At 46.4% G+C, this 21,501-nt stretch overlaps 2 protein-coding genes and 1 non-coding gene across 4 annotated transcripts; 1 reads left to right on the top strand and 2 right to left on the bottom strand.

Moving 5' to 3' along the window:
- Positions 1–101: 101 nt before the first annotated feature.
- On the bottom strand, positions 102–11,964 carry ap1b1 (adaptor related protein complex 1 subunit beta 1). Of its 2 annotated transcripts, XM_003226829.4 has the most exons (22): positions 11,830–11,964; positions 8,498–8,555; positions 7,895–8,000; positions 7,517–7,652; positions 7,131–7,376; positions 6,657–6,847; positions 5,888–6,109; positions 5,674–5,794; positions 5,460–5,555; positions 5,257–5,372; positions 4,915–5,080; positions 4,717–4,815; positions 4,131–4,390; positions 3,845–4,046; positions 3,068–3,088; positions 2,402–2,542; positions 2,139–2,284; positions 1,774–1,903; positions 1,403–1,487; positions 1,223–1,309; positions 848–1,002; positions 102–522 (listed from the first exon to the last, which is right to left on the bottom strand). In XM_003226829.4, exons 2-22 carry the CDS (start codon positions 8,532–8,534, stop codon positions 448–450), a joined length of 2,838 nt encoding a protein of 945 aa, XP_003226877.1. In that variant the 5' UTR covers positions 8,535–8,555; positions 11,830–11,964; the 3' UTR covers positions 102–447. The 2 variants fall into 2 exon arrangements, with proteins under 2 accessions (XP_003226877.1, XP_003226876.1); XM_003226828.4 differs by lacking the exon at positions 3,068–3,088.
- On the bottom strand, positions 2,009–2,106 carry LOC134292930 (small nucleolar RNA SNORD125). The gene has a single exon (XR_010000039.1). It is a non-coding gene; the product is annotated as a small nucleolar RNA SNORD125 (small nucleolar RNA).
- nefh (neurofilament heavy chain) lies at positions 11,763–21,422 on the top strand. The gene is made up of 5 exons (XM_062958699.1): positions 11,763–12,001; positions 13,913–14,745; positions 17,167–17,366; positions 17,811–17,935; positions 18,340–21,422. The coding sequence occupies exons 1-5, from the start codon at positions 11,763–11,765 to the stop codon at positions 20,165–20,167; spliced, it is 3,225 nt and encodes a 1,074-aa protein (XP_062814769.1). The 3' UTR covers positions 20,168–21,422.
- Positions 21,423–21,501: the final 79 nt, after the last annotated feature.

The raw sequence follows: 21,501 nt of genomic DNA, 5'->3' as shown, positions 1-21,501 counted from the left end.
CAACACAGATTTGCACACAAAAGATATAGAACTTAATCTTCCCTCCCCAAAAAGACCCTGACACTGCGAGGCTTTGGGCAATTAAACACAAACAGCGGGAATGGAGTTGTTCGTTTATTCAGTTGGGAAAAGAGCAAAATGGTGCTGACGGGGGGCATGGGACCCCCTTCCACGATTTAACGGGGGTCACACGGATTGTATAAAGCAGAACTGGCAGATGGGAGACACTACACAGTGGGACCGTTTCCAAGATGGCCACCGGCCGATCCCTGACCCTGACCCCCCCCCCCCCAAGGTGGCCGCCAACCGGATCCCTTCCAGAGGAAAGATGATGGCGTTGTACATCCCACCCCCTTTGCTGGCGTTTTTTTGGAGGATGGGGAAAAGGGGCGGGGCAACAGAAAGGGACAGGAAGTAGGGGGGTCACGACTGGCTGGGTGGGGGCCTTCAGTTCTTGAGGATGGTTTCATAGGCCTGGAAAACGTGCTGCGCGACTTCAGGGGCCCGGCATTTGAGGGAAAGCTGGAGAGGGGCAAGACAAGAGCAGAGGAAGGCGGCCTTTAGTCAGGCCATGATTGTACAGTTGGAAGGGGGCCCCAAAGCTCACCCAGACCATCCCCAGAGTTGGGCGAAGGCTTTTTGCTCTTCCAAAGTCATCCACCCCATTGATCTGGTTGGGTTGAAGCCCCTCGACCTTCCAAAGTCCCACTGATCTAATGAATTGGGGGGAGGGGGGCCCTTTAATCTTGCCCAAAGTACCAGGTGATCCCATAACTTCCTTTGGTGACCCCCCCGCCCCCCAAGAGGGCATCGAGAGCAGCGCTTGTGGGTCTACCCTCCCTCTTACCGTGAGGCTGGGGTTCCCCGGCTGGATCCGCAGCTCGGCCAGGACCCAGATGCCGTTGGTGAGCTTGAGCGACTGGTAGAGCATGTCCTGGCCCTCCACGTTCCTCTTGGCAATGGTGAAGATGTTGCTGCCCTGGAGCTTGGTGCTCACCGCGTCTAGGGAGGGAGGGAGGGAGGGAGGGAGCCACAATGGGAGGACACCGTGGATCATTCTAGATCCTCAGCTGCGAGTCTGTGGTGGCCTTCCCTGAGTAACTGAGCACAGAGTGACATGGAGGGCCAAGAAAGGCCAGGGAGGGGTCCTCTCTAGGCACCTTCTAGGCCCTCCCAGCACCCTGACCATCGGGCTGATCTCAACCCAAGTCCGCTTGCTCACCTGCGCTGAGGGGACAGTCCTTGATCTGGAACTGCGCCTCGTTCTCGTTGGGGATGTCCTTCCAGGTGGCCAGGAACATCTGCCTTTCTGCAGTGGGGAGAAGAGGGGGAGAGAGGGGAGTGCCACGGGTGGATTCTGGGAAGGCTAATGACCCACCTTCGAATAATGAACCACACCTACCCATTTTCCCGTCTTCCACGAAGAGGATGTGCAAGGGGTAGAGGGTGCTGAAGTAGAAGACGTCAATGTTGTTCTTGACCGCCACCTGAGAGGGGACACAACCACACCAGGACAATTCCCATCAAATGCTGAGAAGTGCTGGCTTTGGGGGACTGTGTCTCCCATCATCCTCCCATGGGTGCAGTTCAACCCTTGGAGACCAAAGGAGTCTTTGGATATGGCTTAGAAACACTTCCCATTGGAGGCCGACTCCTGCCTTATGGGACTGGTCTCCTTTCCCTTGCAACTCCAGGGCTCTTGGGATACTTTGCCATAACGGGCAGAGCTTGGAAGAGCTGTTTTGGGGGGACTAGGCCTCCCATCCTGCTCACCTGGAGGTTGTTCAAGGGGTCCATCTTCATGACGGAGCCGACCGTGTTGAGCGGGAGGGAGAGCTCCACGCTCTGGTTGGGCGCCAGTGGAGCATGAACCTGGAGCGGGGCCGCGGGGGCCAGGCCAAAACTGCGGGGGGGGGGGGGGGGGAGAGGAAGCGGGTCAGAGATGGAGAAGGGGGAAAGCAGGCCTCCTTTGAGTTGGGGAAGGGAGAAAGAAGGCCTTCTCCAAAGGAGCCAAGCAGCCTCTTCAGTCAACTTCTTAGAGGGTTCGATCATCACCAACCCATCTGCTTCAGGAGAGGGGGGTCATCACAAGAGGCCACCTTCTTACGAGACCCCAGATCCCCACAGAGCGACGGTACCTGTTGCGGTTGAACTGGATGGCAAAGTCGGACATGACTTGCAGGGCCTTGTTGGAGAGGACCAGGTCCATGGAGAGGGCCCCCACCTGGCGGCTGAAGGTCCCCGAAATCTCCAGGCCCTTGGCCTTCACCGCCGGGAGCCAGACCTGCCGCAAAGGACGGGAGGGAGGGAGGGAGGGAGGGGGGTGAGTCCGAGAAGGGGAGGGGAGGGGCCCTCCCAAGGGACACCGCTCACTCACTCACTCACTCACTCACTCACTCACCGTTTTGGGGGCCACGTAGGAGCCGGAGAGGGTCCCCACGCCCCCGGACAGGTCAAAGAGGTCTCCCAGCCCGCCTCCGAGGGGGGCGCCCAGGTTGGAGGGCATGACGGCACTGGGGGCAGAGAAACTGGGGCCCCCCATCTGCAAAGGAGGCCGGAAAGAAAGAGGGGGTGATTATCACGAGACCAAAGAGCAAGGCGAGGCAAGGCAAGGGGGGCATCTACGGGGCGGGAGAGACCCCCGTTCATGGCAGACACGGACTGCCCCACACACACACAGAAAGGCAACGAGAGCAGCAACAAGGACACACACGGAGGGTGGGGCGCAGAACAACACGCAGGCCTCAGGGACCCTCCCACTGGCCACCCTCCACTTTTGGAAGGAAGGCTATTGCGAGAGAAGGGCAGGAGTCCAACTTTCTCCCTTCTCCGGCTCTAGGAAGTCCTACTTTCACACAACCCTTTCAAGGCCTTCTTTCTCCCTTCTCCAGCTCAAAGAGAAAGGCCTACTCTTTCACAACTCCAAGAAGTCCTACTTTCTCCATTCTCCAGCTCTTGCCTCCCCCCAAAGGGAAGAGAGTGGTGTGTGTGTGTGTGTGTGTGTGGGAGGGGTCTCTGCGGAGGGGAGGGGGCAACACGGAAAGCAAGAAAGAGGGCCAAACCGTACCCCTTCGGCTTCGTCCCCCATCTCCAAGCAGAAAGCAGGACGCAGGGGGAGGAGGAGGAGGAGGAGGAGGAGGAGAAGAGCCAGCCACATGCAGCCAAAGGAAAGAAAGAAGAGAGAAGAGAGAGAGAGAGAAGAGCAAGAAAGGGAGACCAGGACAAAGGGGGAGACAAACAGGAAAGGAGGGAGGGAGGGGTGGAAAAGAGAGAGAGAGAGAGAGTTAGTGACACCCAGAAGACACTCCAGGGCTCCAAGCCCAGAGGATTACAGAAATCCAAAGGAGAAATACAAATCCAGAGCAGCTGGGATCATGATTATTACTACAACAAGAAGAAGGCAATGCATTCCCTATCAATTGTTATTCTTCTTTATATTATTATTATTATTATTACTACTACTACTACTACACAAAGGGGTAGGCAACACATTGATTGTGATGAAGACGACAACAAGGGAGAAGCAGGTCATAAAATAGTAGGATCAATAATCTGATAAATGAATTCTTGATCTTGTTCTTATTCTTTTCATTGTTATCATTACAAGGTGGTGTGGGGAATACATAATGTATTATTATTGCAACAAGGAGAAGCCGGAAATGAATAATAATAATTATTATTGTTATTATTATTATTATTATTATTAGGAGAGAGAGAGGTAATAAATACATCATCACGATTAGAAGATGAGGTGGGAAATAAATAAATATTATTATCATTATTAGTATTATGATGATATCAATTTGGAGGCCCCCAAGCCCGGGGTGGGTGGGGCAAGGCCTACCAGGCTGTCCAGGCCCCCTCCCAGGAGGTCCACGCCCCCCATGGGCACCGAGGAAGTGGCCCCGGGCGCCCCGCTCACTGGGGGCCCCAGGTCAAGGTTCAGGAGGTCGCCCAGGAGGTCGCCTTGGGTGGGGATGACGGCCGGCTGCTCGGCTGGGGCGCCCCCAGACGGGGCCAGATCGGGGCTCTCGGCGCTTTCGCTCCTGGAAGAGAGAGAGAGAGAGAGAGGAGGGTTGGGTGGGGGGAGGAAGGGCGAGGCGGGCAGGTTGGGCGGGAGGGGGACTCACGAGCCGGTGCGCGGGGGGAGGCTCCTGTGCAGGGCGCCACGGCTGCCCTCCACGAAGGCGCTGGGGGGCTTGTGGTAGACGGAGGCCAGGGTCCCGATGTAGCAGATGAGCTCGTCCAGCAGCGTGGGCTCAATCAGGTCCGTCTCCTCCGAGATGAGCGGCTTCTCCGCCAGCACCACCTCCTTGGCCGCCACCGGGTCCGTGGACAGCAGGCGCCAGTAGATGTAGCCCCGGTCCCGCAGGTCCGGGTTGTCCGAGTCCTGGAGGGAGGGCGCAGCAGGGGGACGCGTCACGAGGGGGGGGACAACAAACAGCAGCCCATTACTATTATAATGACTATGATGATGATGTAATATATGGTCTTCCGAAATACAGGGAAGCTGAGGCCATGGGTTCCACATTCGAGGGGTCTTGGAATACAGGGAAACGACAGACATGGCTTCCATACGGATTGGGTTTGACAACTACAGGCGAAACGGTGGCTCTGGCTCCCACCAAGAGGGCTCTGATTGAATACATGACTAGGGGACCAGAGAGACGGGTTTGCTTATAATAATACCCTTTGTCCATCAAGGGGGGGCCCTACCTGGGTGGCCAGGCTGAGGACCTGCTGGACCAACTCCTGGGTCTCGGTGGGCTTCTTCAGGAAGAGCTTGACGATGGCGGTCAGCAGCTGGAGCTGGACCTGCAACGGGAGAGAAGGACGGGCAGGATGACCCCCCAAAGGATGAGGGGGACCCCTTTGGGCCAACCTCACTCCCCCACCGGTCCGCCCCCTGACCACCTGCGTGCTCTCGTCGTGGAAGCCTTCCAGGAAGCTCTCCAGCAGCTCGTCCGCGTTGTCAATGCGCTCTGCATACTCCCCCACAATCCAGATCATGGCCGCCCGGGCCTCTGGTTCGTCCAGCGAGTCCAGGTTCTCACACAGAGTGGCAATCACGCTCTCGTACCTGAATCATATACCACATCGTATCAAGAATACAAACTTCTATAATAAAATACATAATTAAAATGTACATTTATATTCTATATATAAAAACATAGTATGCCATAACATAGTATACTAAAATAAACTATATTATTATTATTATTATTATTATTATTATTATTATTAGCAGCCACCCACTTGTTGGGGTACTTCCGGAAGATGTCCTTGATGACCACGATGGCCTCCTGCACCACGTAGTTGACCTTGGTCTGGATGAGGTCCAGTAGGGTGCTCACGCAACGCTCCGCCGATTGCTGGGAAGGAAGGAGGAAACCATAGATTATAACAACAACAGCAACAACCACTGCCCTGGGGTCAGGCTGCATTTCCTTTGAGCTCACCTCGACCTTAATGGCGCACCGCCCGATGGCCCGCACAGCTTTCCTCACAAAGTCCACATCCACCTCTGTGGCGTATTCCTTGAGTTCGGCCAGCACCTGTCAGGGGTGGAGGAAGACAGAGAGGCCTAGTCAGCTCTCAGAAGACCTACTTTCCCCCTTCTCCAGCTCCAAGGCCTACTTTCCCCCTGCTCCAGCTCAGAGGAGGAGGCCCTACCTGGGCGATGTTGGCCTGGGAGGCCAGGCGGATCATGACGTCCAGCTTTTCCAGCTTGACGTAGATGGGGTCGTTGTACTTGACAAAGAAGACCTTCATCTCATGCTTCAGGATCTCAGGTCTGCGAGGAGGGAGGCATGAAGGTGTGAAGCCTGGCGAGACCCACTTTTGGGCCCTCAGGGGGAATGCATCCTCAGGGGGTGGCGGGACTCACCTCTTCTGGACAATGAGGTTGATGTTGCGGAGGGCCACGTACTGGAGCTCGGGCTCGGCGGAGAGCAGGGTGACCAGCGGCGGGGCCAGCTTCTTGAGCAGCGTCCCGTAATAGTCCAGGTCCTTGGAGAGCATCTCCATGAACTTCATCAGCACCTTGACGGCCGAAAGGACCACTGCCGAATTGGCGTGGGAGAGCCGGGGGGTCACCCGCTCACAGACGCTGCCGGGTTGAAGGGGAGAGAGGGTTGGGACCAGAAGGAAGGACCCAAATGGAGGAGGAGGAGGAAGCAGCAGAATGCAGCTCTATATATCCTTTGTGTGTCTCTGATGTCCTACAAGACACTGATGGTTCGGGACCATATACCCTTCATGATCCAAATTAAGATGTTGGAGGGATCTGGGTTGATATTGATAGAGGATGACGGGAATTATAGTTCAACCACCATTCGGAGAGCCCCATGAATCCCACCCATAATGGATCTGGATGCATTTCATTATCCCAATGACCCAAATTAAAATACACATACAGGCATGTATATATATTATAATATATCACACACACACACACACACACAACATATATACAAATATATATATACACACACAAATATATATATGCATGTGTATACATATATATATACACACACACACACACACAACATGCACATATACATATATGTACATATACACATACATAACATATATGCATGTGAGTATGCTGTATACACACACATATATACACACATAAATGTTTAAAAAGTACTCACCTTTGGGCCTCGCGGTCGTCCTTGGGCATGTAGTTGGCCAGGCAGTCCAGGATGAAGATCTGTCCCCACTCGGTGCACTCGTTGAGGGCCGTCAGGAGCTTGTTGATGGACTGCGGGTTCAGGTCCAGCAGGTTGCTGCTCGGGTGGGACTCGGCAATCTCCGACAGGGCCGCCACCGCGTTGGCCACAACCTGGAGGCCAGGGAAGGGAGGAAGAGAGTCAACTCACACCAGAGAGCCTGGATTCTCTTGGTCCTCCAAGACGATTCTATGATCCCATTGGCCAAAGAATCACACTGGAGGACCTCAAATATTCTCGATGGCTTTCTAGGTTCTCCATGGCCAACTTGCACAGAGGAACTAGAGAAGATGACCGTAGAGTTGACCCGAAAGGCCACAGAGTTGTCCTGGAGGAAGATTCCTAGAGAGGCATGGACGCCCCCCCCCCCCCCCCCCCAAAATTCCTGGCGCTCACCATGGGGTTGGAGTCGGAGATGAGGTCCTTGAGGGTGTCCAGGAAGCCCTGGTCCTCCACCAGCTGGGCGTTGATGTCGTGCAGCTTGGCCACGCAGACGGCGGCCGTCTTGCGCACATAGGGGTCCTCGTCCTTCAGGCACTTGCGCAGCGGCTCGCACAGGTACTCCGTGATCTTGTCCACACGGATGCAGCCCATCGTCCGCACCGCCAGCGCCCGGATCAGCGGGTTGGGGTCCTCGCAGTCCTAGAGGGGCAGGGGAAGAAGCCGTCAAGGGCCTTCCGGGAGGGAGGGGCCAGACAGCCCTGGAGAAGGGCCCTCTCTAGGGATCCAGAGCTCCTTTAGCCAAGAATGGCAAGGGATGCTGGGAGATGCCCCTTGCTCACCTTGACAAACGTGTTGACGGCCATGATAGCCATGTCCGGCTGGCTCTTGGCGTAGTTCATCAAGTACAAGTAGACCAGCTTCTTCAGCTCCAGGTTGTCCGTCTGCATGCAATTGACCACGTCCGGGAAGAGGGCGCTGGAAGGCAAGGCGGGGAAGCGCCACATTCAAGGGGGCACTCCACTTGGCCATCCCCACGGCATTCAAGATGGCGCCCCCCATGGTCTTCCCCATTATAATGACCACGGCGCCCCAACTGGAGAGCTGCCCTTCCAAGTGGATGCTCCAGTCATACCCTCCCTCCCTTCGCTTGGGATTCCCAGGGAGGGGACCCGAGCGCCAGAACCTTCCCTGCCATCCCATAATAGCCACCACCTCACCTGACGTCTTTGCCCACCGTCATGGAGGCAATCACTTTCTTCACCGCCTCCTTCTTCTTCTCCTTTTTGTCGCTGTTCAGCTCGGCCTTCAGCTCAAAAATCTCTCCTGCAGAAACATAGAGACAGGATGGGCACTTCAACGCAGGCAGCCCATGCCCCAATATTATTATTATTATTATTATTATTATTAGATTATTTATCTGTATCTATCAATCTCTCTTTCTTTACCTATCTACGCTATTTTTCCAATGGAGGGGTTAGCATTGTCAAATAATAATATCGTATATAAGAATATAATACAATAACAAGATATATTATAATAGTGACCCCACACATAGAAAGCTTCCATAAAAGGAAACCAGTGCTAACTGCCTGCTTACTATGGAGAAATCAAGCATTAAATAATAATAATAATAATAATAATAATAATTATTATTATTCCATTTATTTATACCCCACTTTTTCTCTCAACCAGGAGACTCAAAGCTGGTAAAAATATGATGATTTTCTATTCTGATTATTCTATGATTAGTCTATTCCTATTAGAATATATTATTATTAAAAATCCTTAGAAATACCAAGGGAAATGAAGGAAAGTGTTACCTTTCTTGGTGGTGGTGAAATACTTTGAATCCGACATTTTGGCTTATCTTTGCTGGATCTAGAAAGGAAAAAAGGGGTTTTTTAAAATGCCTGAAAGCCCCAAAAGGAAAGAGGAAAAACAGATAGAGGTGGAAGGAGAAAGAGAAGCCGCTGAAGACCGAGGAAGGGCCTCCCTCCACAGGTTCTTCTTGCATTAATCTGCTTTCGAAAGAGGATCAAGAGCGGATGAAGGGCTCCTTCGTTGGAAGAAAGGACTAAACAAAGCTATATTTAAAACACTGGGATTATATCTATCAATTGATATATACAAATTATACAGAAAGAGCCACAGAATCAATAACAGTAAGCTTTTTAGGATTATTATATTAAGTCAGTAATAAAAGTGCCTTTACATTATGTTGTTAGATTATATATTTTGAATAGATAATAATAAAAGTTTGTTTATATTATATGAATGTTTTATTGTATATATGTGGATTACGTTGTTATTATTATTATTATTTTAGGATTACATCATCATTGTCATCATTATTAAATTTGGATTATATAATTATTAGACATCCATTAGAGTACATGCACAAATGTACTACACAAGCTAGGGGAATCATATGGTTTGCTCCAGATGATGATAGTAGTAATAATAATAATTTAATACAATGCAGTACAATATAATATAATACAGGAATGCATCCCTCTAGGCCAAAATAACAACACTAATAATATATAATAATATAGGAATGGATACTAAGCCATAATAATAATAATAATAATAATAATAATAATAATAATAATAAATATGATAAAGGAATGGATCATAAACCATATTATTATTATTATTATTATTAATAATAATAATAATAATAATAATAATAATATAGGAATGCATCTTTCTGAGCCAAAATAATAATAATAATATAAATATAATATAGGAATGGATCCTAAGCCGTAATAATAATAATATAATATAGGAATGCATCCTTCTGAGCCAAAATAAATACAGTAGAGTCTCACTTATCCAAGCCTCTGGATTATCCAAGCCATTTTTGTAGTCAATATTTTCAATATATCATGATATTTTGGTGCTAAATTCATAAATACAGTAATTACAATATAACATAACTGCGTATTGAACTACTTTTTCTGTCAAATTTGTTGTATAACATGATGTTTTGGTTCTTAATTTGTAAAATCATAACCTAATTTGATGTTTAATGGGCTTTTCCTTAATCCCTCCTTATTATCAAAGATATTCGCTTATCCAAGCTTCTGCCGGCCCGGTTAGCTTGGATAAGTGAGACTCTACTGTAATAATAATAATATAAATATAACATAAGAATGGATCCTAAGCCATAATAATGATAATATCATATTGGAACGGATCCTTCTAAGCCAAAATAATAGCAATAACAATAATAGTCATGCTTATATCTCTAAAGTGATATTAATATATTAATGATATATAATAGTATTATACTATACTAATATTATAATACATTGTATATACATGTAATATTAATAATAATATTATGATGTAATACAATGTAATAATAATTATAATTCACTATTATAATTGTATATTTATATTACATGCAATATTACTAATAATATTGCGATATAGTTGTATAATATAATATATTGTATGTATATATACTTGTAAACCGCCCTGAGTCCCCTTCGGGGTGAGAAGGGCGGGATATAAATGTCGCAAATAAATAAATAAATAAATAAAGTGAAGCAACGCACAGCAAAATCCAGTTCTCTGCTCCAAAAAGCTTACAAAAGAAATGCAAGGTAAGCAGATGGCAAGAGAAGGGAACAATAACGGGGAAGTGGTGGGGTCAGGCCTATTTCCTTCCCTTCTGCTTATCTGTGTTTGAACAAATGGTTTGCCCGAAAAACAGCCTCCTTTGTCCCTTCCTGTTTTCGGTGTCCCTTCCTCCTGATAAAAGGGTGAAAGGGGACTCCGAATGAATGATTCCTGGGGAAAGTTGGCCGGATCCCCAGTCACAACACAGGGCAACAGGGCCGGGCCTCCGAGAAAATACCAACAGTAGTCTTTAATCCAGAGGTACGGTGGATAGAGAGGGCTGAAGAAAAGGGGGGAGAAATATGATTATTTAAAAAATTATTAATAATATTTTATTGCAATATTGTTTTAGTCCATCAGAAACAATAATAATAATAATAATATCCAGCATCCTTTTCCCTGCTGTTTTCTTATCTCTTCAATTCAGTTTAACCAAATTTCCCATGGAATAGTCCAATTGTGCTTAGCAGAAGTCCCATTCTTCACAATCCCTTATTAATGAATAAATTAGATATAATAATAATAATAATATAATAATATTGGTAGAGTCATAGAATAATCTTATACTGAAATGCACACTATGAAATATAATAATAAAATTCATAACATATTATAACAATATAAAATATATTAATATATAATCATTTAGATTTGCATTAAAACGGATGAAAACAACATTATTATGATTTCTCCACTTTTCTCTAAATATTATAATTACATTATTATCTTGTTTAACAGTTCACCCTCTAGTTCACCTTGAAACAAGATTCGTGTTCATATTTTCCAATATTTGAAAGTAGTATTTTCATATTTGCTTAATGTTTTACCTTCTAATAACAACAACAATAATCTTGCACGTCACTTTGAGCCACTATGTTGGAGAGAAAAAGCAGGGTATAAATAATAATAGTAATGACAATAATGTAATCCAATAATAATACTTTCTGAATATAACAATGTCACCTGAATAATAATAATATTAATTAAAATTGGAAAATAAGAACAATAATTTCATGTCAAGTCGAACTGGGGACTACAACATAATAATAATAATCTCATGTATTTCAAGGCAAACTGGAGGCCAAAACATTAAACATACAATAATGATGATAATAATAATAATAATATCTCATTTATTTCAAGGCAAACTGGAGGCTAAAACATTAAACATATAATAATGATAATTTAATTTATTTCAAGGCAAACTGGAGGCTAAAGTCTTAAGCATATAATAATAATAATGATGATGATAATAATAAAATGTCATTTATTTCAAGGCAAACTACAGGCTAAAACAATAATAATAATAATAATAATAATAATGATCATCATCATCTCCTTTATTTCTAGACAAGCCGGAGGCTTAAACAAAAACGACAACAATAATAATCTCATTGATTTCAAGGCAAACTGGAGACTAAGGCATTAAACATAATAACAATAATAACAATAATAATAATGAAGAAGAAACCGGTGCCCCTGGCTTGGAGTGTGACCTTCCGTCCCTTCCAAGGGCGCTTCTTACCGCCTTCAGCCTGGGCTTCTCCTTCCGCGTCTCTGCAGCTCCGGCCGAAGCGTCCTCTCTCGGATGCGGCCCGGGCGGAAATGAAGCGAGCATGCGCAAATGGAGCCGTGCGAGAAGAGCATGCGCAGACGGACTCCAAGACTGGCGAGCGTGCGCAGAGGGGGGAAAGAGCGTGAGGGGAGAAAGCCACGCGTGCGCAGAGGGGCCGTGCCAAGGCTGCGGAAGAAGGCGAGCAAGCCCCCGCTGAGCGGTTGCCCGGGGCGACCGTTGTCCCTGGCAACAGCATTGGGCTTACTTTTTCCAAAGGCCCCTCACTTGATTTATTTACAGACAGTATTTACTATGATTGTTCTTTATATATAGATAGATAGATAGATAGATAGATAGATAGATAGATAGATAGATAGATACATAGATAGCTACTACAAAGCAACCTCACATCTTTATTTTTATTTTGTTATGACTTTGGATTTTGTTCTTTACAGAATTGGAATACTTGGAGAATGTATGATTTATTTATTTCTTTATGGTACAATGTCTTAACTCGATTGTACGGGTCAGCAATGCTGGGAAGGCCTCCCTTCATCATTCCTTTGCAACCTGGGGGTCGGGATTGCTCTCTGATTGTAGGCAAACTATAAATCCCAGCAACTACAACTCCCATATGACAAAATCAAGCCCCCCCCCCTTCCCCGCAACCCCATCAGTATTCAAATGTGGACATATCGGGTATTTGCCAGTGAATGAAAACACATCCTGCATATCAGATATTTACATTACGATTCATAACTGTAGCAAAATGACAGGAGCAACGAAAATAATGTTATGGTTGGGGGTCACAACCTGAGGAACTCTATGAAGGGGTCACGGCATTAGGAAGGTGGAGAAACACTGATATTGCGTGTTCAAATGCTCCAGATGACATGCTTTTTAATGTTATGATGCTTCAAAACCATTCCAAAAAGCAGACCTTAATGCAAAGCCTAGTACAAAATGGATTATCGTACATTTTTTTCAAGAAAAATGTTTGAAAATATTAACAAATCTTAGCATCATTATTTGCTAATGAGAAAAGGTGACAATTTCCTTGTCATAATTAGAAAAAAAGAAAGAAAAAGAGCCTTAAGTATTGTTCCCAGTGAAAACTCCATTGGAATCCATGCAGTAACTTCCCAAATGTCTATGCATTTGTTATACTTTCCTGCCACCTTGTGTCCAGAAGGGGGAATTGCATAGTTTGATTTATCATTTTTTTTAAAAATTCCAACATATACAAAGACTGAAAGTTAAATAGAAAGTCACGAAGAAGAGATACAATCAATTAAAGGCTAAGCGATGAGAGCTGTTGCTGCTTTGGCCTCGACCTCCCAATGCTTTGAGCAGCAGACTCTCAGCTGCAAGGTCAATGGACAACAACAACAACAATAATAATAATAATAAAATAAAACTTTATTTATATACCGCCCTATCTCCTCAAGGGACTCAGAGTGGTTTCCAACATTCTGGGCTCATCCTAGTGGCAAAGAGGGGGTCACGGCATTAGGAAGGTGGAGAACCACTGATTTAGTGTGTTAAAAACCTATCTGCAGATACACACACACTCCCATGGGTTTTGATATGGATCTGGCTTGGGAAAGAGCCAGAGGGATCCTGGCCGGGAGCTCTGTACTCATGGGATTATGCAATCCGAGGTTGCTGCCTTTGAGATACATTTCGATATAGACATTTGATACACATTTAGGAATTGACACATGACATGAATGATAGAGAGACAAAGTGACACAGAAACCATCAAGTCAATACGTATATTGAAGGCTTAATACAAAGGGTTCACAAAGTTTGCCTATTACTGATCAATAGTATCTGTCTATCCCCATCTCTATTCCTTTTCTGAAGGGAAACCTGCCTCCTTGGGCCTCTTCTGAGGGGAAAATGGCCTCCTTTGGCCTGGACAGATGTCTCTCCATCTCCGTCTCTCTCCAGCCCTGCACCTCGGAATGGCGCCTCCCCTTCACCTGCCCGTTTCTCTCCCCCCCCCCCCCCCCTCTGTGCCCCAAAATGGTCCCTCCCTCTCAGCACGAAGAGCCTTGCTTCCCCCCCCCCCCCCCTATTCTGCGTCTCCGGGTTTGGCCTGGCCCCGCCCCCTCCCCTCCCCTCCCCTCCCCTCCCCTCCGCTGGCTATAAAAGCGCGTCCCTGTCCAAGGTGCCGCAGTCCGTGCGGCGCCGCCATGATGCTGAGCTGGGCCTGGTCGGGAGGCCCCCCGTGGCTGGTGTCTTCGCCTCCGGCCTCGTCGTCCTCCTCGTCGGGGGTCTCGATGTCGGAGGAGGAGGCGCTGAGCTCGCTGAACGCGCGCCTGGCCGGCTTCCTGGAGCGCGTGCGGGCCGAGGAGGAGCGCGGGCGGGCGCTGGAGGAGGAGGCGGCCGAGCTGCGGGGCCGCGGGGCCGGGCGGCGGGCGCTGGTGGAGCTCTTCGCCCGCGAGGCGCGCGACATGCGCCAGGCGCTGTCCGACCAGCAGGCCGAGGCCCGCCGCCTCCTCCTCGACCGCGCCCGCCTCAGCCACGAGGCCGAACAGCTCCGCGCGCGCCTCGAGCAGGAGGCCGGCGCCAAGCGGGAGGCCCAGGCCCAGGCCGGCGCCCTCGCCAACGCCGCCCAGCACAGCCGCCGCGCCGCCCAGCAGCTGGGCCTCCAGGCGCGCGCCCTCGAGGAAGAGCGCCAGGCCTGCCTGGCCCAGCACCAGCGCCGCCTCCACCAGGCCAGGCTCCTCCTCCCCAGGGGCGGGGACAAGCCTGGCCACGCCCCGCCCGCCCCAGCCGCAGCAGCAGCAGCAGGCGCCCTCAGCGCCGCCCTCCACGAGCTCCGCGCCCACGTGCTCCACGGCCACGCCCCCCAGGCCCAGCAGCAGGAGCGCTTCCGCGGTGAGCCCGGACCCCCCCCCCCGAACACCTGCAGAGAAGCTCCGTTGCATTATGCTAGTCTCTCTCTCTATATATTCATTATATTAAAAGTATATTATAATATTACTAATCATATTACCATATAAGGATATACAGTAGAGTCTCACTTATCCAACATTCACTTATCCAAGGTTCTGGATTATCCAAGCCATTTTTGTAGTCAATGTTTTCAAAACATCATGATATTTTGGTGCTAAATTTGTAAATACAGTAATTACTACATAGCATTATTGCGTATTGAACGACTTTTTCTGTCAAATTAGATGTATAACATGATGTTTTGGTGCTTAATTTGTAAAATCATAACCTACTTTGATGTTTAATAGGCTTCTCCTTAATCTCTCTTTATAATCCAACATATTTGCTTATCCAACGTTCTGCCAGCCCGTTTATGTTGGATAAGTGAAACTCTACTGTAGTACAATATAGTAATTTAATGCTTATATTGTGCTATGCTAATAATATATTGTATGTACATTTGATTTGTAAGCCGCTCTGAGTCCCCTCAGGGGTGAGAAGAGCGGGATAGAAATGTAGTCAATAAAATAATAAGTAAATATAATCATCATGGGGATATATATTTGACTTCTGCAATCCAGTCCCAATTTCAATCCATTCAATCCCAATCCATTTTTCAGGAGCACAAGCTTAATACGTATAAGCATCACAGTAATATTCCTACATAGAAATAGGATCTGTGGGGATACATGTCATATAATAATTTGTGATTTGTAGAAATATATGTAATAGTAATATAAATATGATAATAAGAATAATAGTGGTTTGTGGGGATATAAGTAATAATAGTAATAATAATATAAATATGATATACTAATAATAGGGGATACACAAAGTAATAAGAAAATATGATAATATGCTGTAATAGTGTGATTTGTGGGGATACACACAATAATGATATATGTGATTAATGTGGGTAAATAATAATAGCAATAATAATGTGATTTGTTTGTAGGGCTGATTTATGGGTATGACAGCAATAGTGTGCATAATGGGGATAAATATAATAATGTGATATATCTATAGATCTATCATTCTATCTATAGATTTATTGTTCTGTCTATAGATGGATCCATCATTCCATCTCTCATTCTAGCTTTCTAGTCCATAGAGAGGGGTGTTATTATCTAGATGGAAGGGGATCCTACTCTATAAAGGGGGGTGTCCTATCCACAAAAAAATGGGGGGGGGGGGTCCTCTGAATCCTCCTTGCCATTGGCTTTGCTGCATCGGCGGCGGGATCCTCTGCAGTCTCTCCTTTGCTGCTGAGTCAGGATCCGCATCCTGCACCAAAAAAAGGGGGGGGAGGAGGCTGGAGGAGGAAAGATTCCTTTTTGGGAGGGATAAAAATATAACAATGATAAGATACGATTATATAACACTAATGATAATATGCAATAATAGTAATAATACATTACTATTACAATGACTCTGGGAAGAATCACATACAATATAATCTAACGTGAATGTAAAAATATCACAACCATTTCGCCTAGTAAAAGGATAATAATATAAAATAGAATAATATAGTTAAATAAGATATGATCATAATAAAATGATAATAACATTTTAATAGAATAATGATAAGTAATTGTTTAGAATAATATATAATTATGATAATACAAGGTAGTATTAAAAGAAGGAGCGTCTTAAAGAGCTGGGGATGTTTTGCCTGCAGAAGAGAAGATACAGTAGAGTCTCACTTATCCAACATAAACGGGCCGGCAGAACGTTGGATAAGTGAATATGTTGGATAATAAGGAGAGGTTAAGGAAAAGCCTATTAAACATTAAATTAGGTTATGATTTTACAAATTAAGCACAACAAATTTGACAGAAAAAGTAGTTAAGTACACAGTAATGCTATGTAGTAATTACTGTATTTATGAATTTAGCACCAAAATATCATGATGTATTGAAAACATTGACTACAAAAATGCCTTGGATAATCCAGAATGTTGGATAAGCGAGTGTTGGATAAGTGAGACTCTACTGTACATGTATCTCCAAATGCAGGGCTGTTTACGCTCCAGATGTTGGTTCCCTTCTCGTGATGTGGCCGTACTACTGTCGTCTTGCGTCCTGCGTTTTTTTGCCGCTTGCTTTTACTCCTAGTCTGGGATGGATGTCACCATTTGGCACGTGGCCAAGAAATCACCCCATGCCTGCAGCTGTTGTTGGGGGGGCGGGTGCCGTGTCGTCTGCTTATAGGAGTGTCCAGGGACGTACAGTCTGCCCATCTGCTGTTGCAGTGTCCATCCAGAGTATTACTACATTTATCTATACCCCGGCTTAATGCAAAAGCATTAGCATATCATTTAAAATATACAAATATGCAAACACTAAAGCAGCATTTGATGCCTAGAGCGGCTGGACCAGCTGTCGGAGGTGTCCAAGGTGAGCATGGAGGCAGTGTGCCGGGCCCAGGAGGAGGTGGCCGAGTCCCGCCGCCAGCTGCAAGCCCGCAGCACGGAGCTGGAGACCCTGCGCAGGAAGAAGGAGACCCTGGAGAGGCAGCGCTTCCACCTGGAAGACCAGCACCAAGGCGACCTCCAGGCCTACCAGGTGAGTCCCCCCCCCCCCCCAAAGCCCTGCCTCCTCTTTGCAAGCCACTCAGCCCCATCTACAGTTTAGTATTACTATCATTATTAATAATAATAGATTATAAATAAGTAAACACTATTTTATTATTAGTATGATTTGTAATTATTAATGTATTATTAATCCACTTATTGCCATCAAGTGTTTAATATGAATAAATTACAAATAATAAACAACAATATTTACAATCTAAAAATCTGCTTCTTGCCACCTAGTGTTTATTATTATTATAGATTATAATAATAACCTTATAAAAGAATGTTTGGTCCTCTGTTTACACGCTAGGAGAATCCACTTATTGCCACCTAGCGTTCAGTATTATCTTTACAATCTGATCAAATCCATTTGTTGGCATCTCGTGCTCAATCTTATACCCGCGAGCTAGAAAATCTCTTTTCTCTCTGCCAGGAAACCATTGCTCAGTTGGATGAGGAGCTCCAGGGCGCCAAATGGGAAATGGCAGCCCAGCTCCGTGAATACCAGGAGCTGCTGAATGTCAAGATGGCTCTGGATATCGAGATTGCCGCTTACAGGTGACTTCAATATATATAAATCACAATACGTACACTTGTTTGTACCATGAAGGCTCCTATATGGCTCAATGGGATTTGGACCACAACATGGCACACATATCCTTTATTCTCCAACTTGAAATTATTTGGGGCTTTCAAGTGCATCATCAACTTCCTTTTAGGGTGAGGGGCCCAAAAAGTGAAACATGGCATTAGAAAGGATTAGCTGCTGGACTAGAGTATGCATGTGGCACTCAGGTGCAACCACAAGAGAGCAGCTTAAAGGTAGAAAAGATTGGCTGCTAGGTATTTCTGGATGCAGTGCTCATATAGGGCCAAGTATAGATTGATCGTGCTGTAGATGGTGTCTTTTGCACCATGCTTTCAACTAAAATCCCATTCTTATGGTTTCCTTTCTCCTCCAGGAAGCTTCTGGAAGGAGAAGAGTGCCGCCTGGGATCTGGAGGGGGTTACTTCCCGTTTCCGGAAGGCCTCCCGAGGGGTCTCATCAAGGTCAAGAGCGAAGAGAAGATCAAGCTGGTGGAGAAGATGGAGAAGGAGACTGTGATTGTGGAAGAGCAGACGGATGAGATCCAGGTGACAGAGGAAGTGACCGAGGTGGGAGGAGGAGAGGAAGAAGAAGAAGAGGCTGCTGAGATGCCACCAAAGAGGACCGAGTCTCCGTCGACAGAGGAAGCCACACCACCCGAGAAGGTGCCTCCAAAGAAGATGGCGGCCGAGTCTCCGGAGAAACCAAAGGATGAAGCCAGATCCCCTCCCAAAGTGAAGTCCCCAACCAAAGAGCCAGCGGCCACCAAATCTCCCAAGAAGCGGGCCTCCCCGACCAAAGAAGAAGCCAAGTCCCCAACCAAGGAAGGAGAGAAGCCACCAGCCAAGGCCAAGTCTCCATCCCAGGAGGCCCCAAAGCCAATGGCGGAGACATCTCCATCCAAGGAGGAGAAGGCCAAGACGCCACCAAAGGAGACCAAGGAGGAGAAAGAAGTGCCTACAAAGCCAGAGAGCAAGAAGGGAGAAGCACCGGGACCCGATGGTCCGACCAAAGAGGTTGAGCAGCAGAAAGAGAAAAAGGAGGAGGAGGGTCAGAAGCAGCAAGCCAAGGCTGAAGAGAAGAAAGAGAAGAGTGAGGAGAACCAGAAGAAGACCTCCAAAGCAGAAGAGCAGAAGACGAAGGAACCCTCTCTCAAGGTCGAGGAGAAGAAAGAGAAGAATGAGGAGAACCAGAAGAAGGCCTCCAAACCAACGGAGAAGAAAGAGGAAACAGAGGACAATCAGAAGAAGGCCACCAAAGCAGAAGAGCAGAAGAAGGAACCCTCTATCAAAGTTGAGGAGAAGAAAGAGAAGAAAGAGGAGAACCAGAAGGCCACCAAACCAATGCAGGAGAAAAAGAAGGGGCCTTCAGCCAAGGTTGAAGGGAAAAAAGAGAAGAGTGAGGAGAACCAGAAGAAGGCCACCAAACCAGAACCATCAATGGAGAAGGAACCTTCAGTCAAGGTTGAAAAGAAAAAGGGTGAGGAAAAGAAAGAGAAGAGTGAGGATAACCAGAAGAAGGCCTCCAAGCCAGCAGAAGAAAAGAAAGAGAAGAGTGAAGACAACCAGAAGAAGGCCTCCAAACCAGTAGAGGAAAAGAAAGAGAAGAGCGAGGTCAACCAGAAGAAGGCCTCCAAACCAATAGAGAAGAAAGAGAAAAGTGAAGAGAACCAGAAGGCCTCCAAACCAACAGAGGAGAATAAAGAAAAGAGTGAGAACCACAAGGCCGCCAAAGCTGAAGAGAAGAAGGACCCTTCTGTCAAGGTTGAGGAGAAGAAAGAGGACCAGAAGGCCAGCAAACCAATGGAGGAGAAAAAGGAGCCTTCAGCCAAAATTGAGGAGAAGAAAGACAAGAGTGGGGACAACGAGAAGGCATCCATGAAGCCAGAACCATCAATGAAGGAGAAGAGCGAAGACAACCAGAAGAAGGCCTCCAAACCAATGGAGAAGGAGTCTTCAACCAAAGTTGAGCAGAAAGAAGACAACCAGAAGGCCGTCTCCAAACCCACAAAAGAAGTGGAGAAACCAACCAAAAAGCCAGTGGAACCCAAAGAGGCAAAGGCCAAGGAGGAGAAGAAAGACGAGGCAAAGAAGTCACCAGAGAAGCCCAGAAAGGAGACGAGCGCCAAGAAGGCGGAGAAGTCCTCCAACACGGAGCGCAAGGGCCCCGAAAAGGCCAACGGGAAAAACAAGAACGGGAAGTGAGGGGTTTGTGGGGGGTCTCCTCAACGTGGAGGCATCTCCCTCGGAGACCGGGGGGGGGGGGAGTATCCTATTAGCAATATGTTTAATTAGAACGAAAACCTAATGTTTACGATGCTTCTGTAGCCGAATGACGATTATATGCAGAATGTCACATTTAACTACGCACTTGAATTAGAATTACACGGGAGGGGGGAACGTTAGGGCGATACTTGACTTGAATTAAGTGCATTTAATTCCCAGGGAGGGGTCGAAACGCAATAACACGAATGTTAGGAAAGAGAGAGAGAGAGAGAGAGAGGAGAGGTCGACGTTAGAGAATCCCAAAATGCCTTGTCTTCCATCTTTTGCACACACATTCATCCACATTTGACGAGAAAAGTGAATGAGTCAGTTCTGGAGAGTATTATTCTATTTGTCTGCTGCTTCTTTTCTTGTAAAAGAGACTGAACCAGTTCTGGGTATTACCTTGATTTATATTATTTTTGTATTATATTTATTTACATGATTTATTGTCTGTTTATTTACATGTTGCTTTTTCTTTTTACGAGAAACTTGTAATGCTATGAGAAAAGCTAAATGAGCCAGTTCTGGGTATTATCATATTACTGTAATTTATTGATATTATATTTATTTATATATTGTTATTGTATTATGTTTGTTTATATGTTGCTTCTTTGAAGAGATTCATAATTTTACTGGAAAAAATGAAACAAACCAGTTCTGCGTATTAATACTATATTTTTATATTATATTTATTTATATGCTGCTTTTTCTTTTACGAGAGACTTGTAATTTTACAAGAAAAGGCTGAACGAGTCAGTTCTGGGTATTTATTTATGTGCTGCTTTTTCATGTCTGAAAAAATGAGCCGGATCTGGGTATTTATGTATGTATTATGATTGTATTATGTTTTTTCCTCTTGTAAAAGAGACTCAGAATGGCTTTTAGACCCAATCTGAACGGAGCCACCCCCACTCAGCACTTTAGAAAAAGCTCCGTTTAAATTTGGACTAAAATCCGGAGTGGGTTTGGATCCCTCGTTTCCCAAAAAGAAGCCCTCAGGGAAAATGTGATCTTTGGGAACGGGGAGCAGATTCCGGATGGTTTGGAACCTCGTGGCCACCGCCATTTTGCCACCCGCATTGACACACGAAGCAGAGCTCAGACCGGCACTCCTGGCCATCCGGACGGTCTCACACACTTGCCTGGTTTGCTTCTGTGCAATAAGAACATCCAATAAAAATGCTGAACAAGAGCTCACCTTGCCTGCGCGTTCTTTCGGGCTCAGCGGGGGTCCCGGTCCCTTTCCCCCAAACCCAGACAACTTGGACAAA

The sequence above is a fragment of the Anolis carolinensis genome, chromosome X, assembly GCF_035594765.1.
Source record: "Anolis carolinensis isolate JA03-04 chromosome X, rAnoCar3.1.pri, whole genome shotgun sequence".
Classification (NCBI taxonomy): Eukaryota; Metazoa; Chordata; class Lepidosauria; order Squamata; family Dactyloidae; genus Anolis; species Anolis carolinensis.
The sequence above is the reverse complement of the archived record's forward strand: the minus strand, read 5'-3'. Positions and strand labels throughout refer to the sequence as shown.